Source organism: Sturnira hondurensis, unplaced genomic scaffold, assembly GCF_014824575.4.
Source record: "Sturnira hondurensis isolate 20B ecotype Veracruz unplaced genomic scaffold, ASM1482457v3 Scaffold0019298, whole genome shotgun sequence".
In the NCBI taxonomy this organism is placed as follows: Eukaryota; Metazoa; Chordata; class Mammalia; order Chiroptera; family Phyllostomidae; genus Sturnira; species Sturnira hondurensis.
In genome coordinates this window covers 159,453-166,548 of record NW_028091929.1, presented here as the reverse complement: position 1 = coordinate 166,548, position 7,096 = coordinate 159,453, and the positions used below count along the sequence as shown (strand labels likewise).

The window sequence follows — 7,096 nt, the reverse complement described above, 5'->3', positions numbered from 1 at the left end:
TTGCAAGTCTTGGGGGGACCCTTAGAGCTAAAGGAGGACACATCTGGGAAGGAATGGTATGGGTATGCTCTGGAGAGAGCCCACTAAATTCATTTTTAAAGGGAGTTATTTGCTCTGTTCTATAATTCAAAGCCATGTTTATTATCTGAGACCTATTCAGAACCACTGTCATCAGACATAATAATTATAGGGTCCACATATACTGGAGTAATTTTACCTGCAGAATTATCACCCACCCTTTCTGAAATGCCTTCTGTAAAAGAAATGATTTCATCATATTCATCAGCTGACTCTCTCTCTGTCAGATCTTTGTGCCACGTACGTTCCCTTTAAAAGTACTTGCCATGTCTTCATCAGAGGAAATGATAGTAGGTGAAAGGAGAACTTCATCAGATAGAATAACTATTTCCTCAGGTGGAGTAGTATAATCAATGTCTTTTGTGGTATCTTTTCCCATAATAGTTACAGGAACAAGTTCAGAATATTTTGAAGTTCCCATGGATTTTGTAAAATCAGGAGGAGGAAAAATTGACCTCCGTTGTAGACCATATAAACCAGTTGGAGTGCTTGTGATGGACCCTTCTGTATCAGTGACTTCATCAGGAGAGACAGGCCTGTATGTGTCTGGAAGCGTTAATGTGGAATCAGCTAAGAAGATTTCTGCTAAATTTGGAGGCGTTTGAGGTTCGGAGGAAGTTGTGCCAAACTCAAGAGTGAAAGAATCGTTCATGTTGTTGTCATCCTTGGAGAGAGGACTGACCTCAGTTGCTGACGAAAGGATTTTCTCTGTAGCTGGGATAGAAACAGATGCATTTGTAAAATGACTTAATTTCAATTTAGCAGCTGGATCTTGATTGAAAATATTGGTTATTTTTTTTGTCTTGTAGATATTATTTTGAGAATCTTCTCTAGGGGAAAAGGCTTTTATCATGGTTCTTTGAGATTTGGAATGCATTTTGTCAGTCTTAGTTTTATCATTGTCAGGAGTATCTCTGCTCATCAGGAAAAATGAATCAACTTCACCATCCGTGATACTTTCTGAAAAAGTCAATTCATTTGGAGGAATATTCCATGTTGATGGATAGAAATGAATGTCAGCTTGAGTTATTATTTGTCTCTCTGGGACATCACCAACATCACCAGTTGCCCTCTCTAACATTTCTGGTGTGGTTATCAAAGGTTCAGACAAAGAGTTATCTGTCATTAGGCCAGAGGTTTCAGGATTTTCAGTTAAGGAATTAGGAATAAGCATGGCAGATGTTAATAGAGATAAGAATTGTCTAGATTTAACATTATCTTCTCCAGGTAACATAGAGTCATCACCTTCATAACTATCTTCAGTGGAAAGAACACTGGAATCACCCATAGTACTGGTTGCCTTATTCATAAATGAGGAAAAGACCGAAGCTATGTTGTTTTCTTCTTCAGTATTTTGACGGATGGCATTGAACTCAGCCAAAGGAATAATGTTCTGTGAATGGGGAATACTTTCCATGCTTGACTTATGTTTCATTGCATCAAATCTGGCTGATAGGGTGATTTTTGCTTCATCTGGGACAGCATTATTATAAAAAGCAGATGAGATATCTCTCCTATTGAGTTGGTCTTCATATTCTATGGGACTGGTCATCACAGCAGGATCAATGGGATCAGTTGTGAATATACTGCCCTTTCCCATTCTTGTTATTAATTCTGGGTCTGTAATAAATGAGTACTTCATTCTTTTGCCTTTTGGGATAATAGTGACAATATTATCTCCTGTTAGGTAACTATTCTCCATATCTGTTTCATCCAGAAACTCAGGTAAAAAAATCCAACTTGAATCAGTTAGAGGATAAATCTTGGATCTAGGGGTCTTAATACTAAAATTGGTAGGAGACCTTTTGAGAAGAGTGGCATCAGTGTCAGAATTATGATTCTCTTCTTTGGGCATTAAGCTTAGGTGTTTTTTGGTGGTTTGGATATCAGTTGGAGATCCTTGCAATAAATGTTCCAAAGTTGCCACACTGGCATAGGGTGCATGAGACTCAAAGACATTGGAGTCAGTGAGTGTGATCTTTCTTATAAGAGGAACATTTTCTTCCTTTATTAGTTCAAAAACATAGTTTTCTTCCCCATCATCAAGGGCATTGTCAATAGGCATAATAGTTATTATATCCTCATTGTTTGAAATATTTTCACCTGCCAAAAGGGTGTTATATGCGTCTTCTAAAACATTTTCTATAAAAGAAATTCCTTCAGTGGGTATATCTTCCTTTATAAAAGTATTATATTCAAATTTATTGTTATTAATACTATCAATAGTGTTTTTCATGTCTTCTGTTGGAATAATGGTAGTAGGTAAAATAGTGACTTTGTCAGATGGAGTATTTCTTTCTCCCATTGGAATAATATTATCAATCTTTGTTGTAGTATCTTTTTTCATTTTGGTAACTGGATCAGGTTCAAAATACTTAGATGAATGCCTGAACATTGTGAAATCAGAAGGAAGAAGGGTTGATTTCCATGGTGGTAGTCCATTTGTCCCAGTGGGAGTGTTTGCAATGATTCCTTCTCCTTTAGTGACTTCAAGAGAAGAGCTTTGGTCATTATACTGAGATACTTCAGGAAGACTAAATGTGGACTCACCTGAAAATATTTCTTCTAAATTGAGAGGTGCTTGAGGTTCAGTAAAAGTAGCACCAAATTCAACAGTGAAAGAATTATCTTTCAGTGAACTTGCATCCTTTGGGAAAAAATTGTCTGCTTTAGAAATATGAAATTCTTCTACGTTATTGTCACTCTTGGACAGAGTACTAGGTTTGGTTACAGAGGGAAGTATTTTCTCTGTAGATGAACTAGGAATACTTGCATCTATCATGTGGCTTAAGTCAAATTTAGTAGTTAGATCTTGATCAGAAAAATTAGCAATTTTTCTTTCTTCATAAATTGTGTGTTGAGAAACTTTTGTAGGAAAAAAGGCTTTCATGACTGCTCCCTGAGGTTCAGAGTGTATTTCATCTGTACCAATTTTAGAAAGATCAAGAGTTTCTTTGTTTACTAAGGGCAAGGAATCAAACTCACTGTTTGTGAGATCATCTGAAAAAGCAGTGGAGCCAGTGGGAAGCTTAGGTGAGGTTAAGGAGTAATGCTTGACGTCAGTCTTGTTTTTAATGGGATTATCACCACCATTCATAGAAGTAGGGTATTCAATTATTGACTTAAGCATGTTCGATGATACAATTGAAGAATTAGCCAAGAAGTTTTTTGTCACTGGGTCAGAGATTTCAAGATTTTTACTTACGGCATTAGGAATGAACATGGGCTTTTCTGGAATTGGGAGAGCTAGGAGTCCTTGTGATTTATTATTGTCTCCTGGCAGCACAGAATCACCTTCTTCATACCTGCTCTCAGTGTAGAGAGTAGTCATATCATTCACGGTGTGGATTGTATTCATTGGGGAGGAAGAGTTTGAAGCCCTGTTGTTTATAGTTTCAGTATTTTCATCAATAAAAGGAAATTTACCCTCAGGGATGGCACTGAGGTCAGCCAAAGGAATTATGCTGTCCCACGAGTGTTGCGTCTCTGCCATATGAGTTCTACCTTTAACATTGTCCATTGTGGATAATAAGATATTTTCTGCTTCACCTTGGGCATTAGTATTAAAAATAGCAGATGAAGTGACTTTCCTATAGAATTGATCCTTATTTTTTAATGGAGAAGTGATTACAGTAGGATCAGTGGGTTCATCTGGGAACATCTGTTCCTTTACCATGGTTACTATTATTTCTGAGTCAGGGACAAGGATATATTCCATCCTTTTTTCTTCAGGGAGGATAGTGGTAGTGTCATCTTCCCTTAGAATGTCCTCTTTTAGAGTTGTTTCATGAAAAAAGTTGTGAAAATGATCACTTGAGTGAGTTAGGGGGTAAATCGTGGATTTGAGAGCCTTAGAATTCAAATTGTCAGTGGAACTTTGGGGAACAATAGCATCAGGCTCAGAATGGGTGAGTCCTTTTCTAGATATAAAAGTTTGTAGTATTTCTTTAGCTTTGTTCGCAGTTGGAACATCTTGAGATGAATATTCAGAGGCATCAGCACTGGAGTATAATGGACGTGACCCAACTATTTTGGGGTCGTAACTGAGAGTAGGTGTCTTGGTAATTGGTTTGTTTTTCTCCTCCTGTTGTTTGAGGACATATTCATTTGCAACATACTCAAGACCTCTGTTGTCAAGAGGAGTGCTTATTATATAATCATTATTTGGAATATTTTCACTATCTAAAGAAATATCTGAAATGTTTTCTATAATAGGAAATGCTTCATATTCAGGGATTATATCTTTCCCTACAAAATATCTGTGCATGAATCTTCTTTTAAGAATAGTGTTCAATGTATCTTTTGTTAAAGTATTGTTATTTGGTAAAGTAGTGTGTTTTTGAGATGGAATGTATCTTTCTTGAAATGGAATGTTGTTATTAGTCTTTGTTGTAGTATTTTTTTTCATTTTGACAACTGGATCAAGTTCAGAATATTCAGATGAACTTAGAGAAGTTGTGAAATTAGGAGAAATACTCAACTTCCGAAGTAATGCATAGATTCCAGTGGAAGCATTATGAAACAAACTTGCTGTGTCTGTATCTTCATCAAAAGAAGCAGAGTTTTCATCCTTAAACTTTGTAGTTTTTCCCAGAGTCATGAAGGAATCAGCTGAATGGATTGTTTTTAAATGGAGAGGATCTTGAATTTTAGCAGAAATATTAAGTTTATCAATAAATGAATCATCTTCCAACATCTTTGAATCTCCTAAAACAAAATTGCCTGCTCCAGAAATGCTGCGTTCTTCCTCGTTGTTGTTAATGCTCTTGGAGAGGGCACTGGAATCAGGGGTTGAGACAAGTGTTTTCTCCAAAGTTGGAACAAGTGCTGTTGCATTTATAATGGGACCTGAATTGAATTTAGCAGGTGGTTCTTCCTCAGCAGAGAGTTTAGCTATTTTCCTTATTTCAGAAGGGAAAGGGCTTCTTTGTCTAGATGAAAGAACTTTCATAATTGTGCTCAGAGGTTGGGCATCTGTCTTAACTTTAGAATTAGCAGTGTCTCTCTCCATAGTAGGTGTTGAATCAGCCTCATCATCTGTAGAATTGCTGGTAAAAGTTATTGAATCAATAGGAGAAATAATGGAGTCCAAGGAGTGGGGCTGAGGGGCTGTTTGAATTTGAATGCCCTGATTTTCTGAAATATCAGTTCCATGAATAAGATCAAGGTATTTAGGCACTGTCTCTAATACTCCCAATACTGATTCTGAGGAGTCAGTTAAGGAGGTGTTACTCTTTAGGACAGAATCCTCAGTTAAGACTTTGGGCATGAGAATGACACTTTCAGTTATTAGTGGAAATTGGGATTCTCTAGACTCAACATTATTTTTATCAGGGTGCATTGAATCACCCACTTCATAATTGTTCTGAAGGGAAAGAGCAGGGGTATCAGCCATAGTAGGAGCTGTCTTCATAGCTGAAGAACTTAATGGCTTGTATTTTGTAGTCTCAGAATCTTCTTCAACAAAGTAAAATTCATTATCAAGGTTGGCATTGAATGTAACTAAAGGAGAAGTGGCATCCTGTGAATGATAATTCTCAGTCTGGAACATTTTGTCTTGATTATGTTCTGACTTTAGTGAAATAGTGGGTTTCCTCTGGTCATAAAGAACAGTAAATGTGATATATCTCCTGTTGAGTTGGTCTTTGCTTATTATTGGAGTTTCACTTGTGGTGAGATCAGTGATTTCATCTGGGAATGACCTGCTTTCTCCTACAGTGTGCTTTGAGTCTAGCTTTGGGGCATTGATTTGCTCAATCCACTTGTTTTCTGGAGAAATGGTGGTGATGTCATTTTCATATAAGATGTCACCTTCCAGAGCTAAATCACTGGGAAACTTGGGGGACATTTTTTTATTTTCATAAGTTAGGGAGTGAGTCATGGTTCCAGGTAACTTATTCATGAATTTGGCAGTATAATCTTTGAGAATGGGGCCATCTTCATAAGAATAAGAGCTTTCTTTCCTGGTGATCGGCATTTGGTATTTTTGTTTAGTTTTGAGTCCTACAGGATTTTCATTCAATAAACTCTCAGTGACATGGGCAGTGGGGAAGGGAGCTTGGGATCCAAATCTGTGAAGACCTTGAATAAAAGCAGGTATTTCTGTTGTGGGGCTCTTTCCTTCTTTTCCAACATAAAAGGCACTTTCCTCTGGTACATACTTAACAGTACTGCTATCAAGGCCAACAGTTGATAGATTTGTATTATTTGGATTGTTTTCTCTTTCAGGAGAAACCACATCTGAGTCTACTGAAAAGTCTTTGTATTGAGTTACCTTATCTTTTTCTGTAGAATCTACATATATTTGTTCATTTGCAGTATTCCTTGTGTTATCCACAAAAATAATATTGTTAGGTGAAATGATTTCTTTATCAGGTAGGAAAATTATATTATTAGATTTAATAAACTCATCAGTTTCTTTTTTGTTGCTCTCTCTCATATTGAGTGCTGGATTAAGTTCAGAGTGAGTGATTTTAATAAAATCAGCAACAAAATCAGCAGGAGGGGGGGTTGGCTTCAAGGGTAGATGATATAAGTTATTATTATAAGAGTTTGTAGTAGACCTCTGTAAGTTATCACTATCNTCCTTGTGTTATCCACAAAAATAATATTGTTAGGTGAAGTGATTTCTTTATCAGGTAGGAAAATTATATTATTAGATTTAATAAACTCATTAGTTTCTTTTTTGTTGCTCTCTCTCATATTGAGTGCTGGATTAAGTTCAGAGTGAGTGATTTTAATAAAATCAGCAACAAAATCAGCAGGAGGGGGGGTTGGCTTCAAGGGTAGATGATATAAGTTATTATTATAAGAGTTTGTAGTAGACCTCTGTAAGTTATCACTATCAAGAGAAAATGAGCTCATAGTCCCGGCATTTGTCGGCTTTGCAGTGCTCACTGTGGAATCAGGGTAAAATATTTGTTTTAAAGTTCCAGGTGCTTTCTGTTCAACAGAAGCAACATCAGGTTTAAGAATGAAGAGATTAATGTCCATTGAATTGTTGTCTCTTAAGTTCACT

At 36.6% G+C, this 7,096-nt stretch overlaps 1 protein-coding gene across 1 annotated transcript; it reads right to left on the bottom strand.

Annotated features, from left to right (window-relative positions):
- Positions 1 to 244: 244 nt before the first annotated feature.
- On the bottom strand, positions 245 to 5,160 carry LOC118974360 (uncharacterized). The gene is made up of 2 exons (XM_037027753.1): positions 3,472 to 5,160; positions 245 to 3,351 (listed from the first exon to the last, which is right to left on the bottom strand). The coding sequence occupies exons 1-2, from the start codon at positions 5,087 to 5,089 to the stop codon at positions 302 to 304; spliced, it is 4,668 nt and encodes a 1,555-aa protein (XP_036883648.1). The 5' UTR covers positions 5,090 to 5,160; the 3' UTR covers positions 245 to 301.
- Positions 5,161 to 7,096: the final 1,936 nt, after the last annotated feature.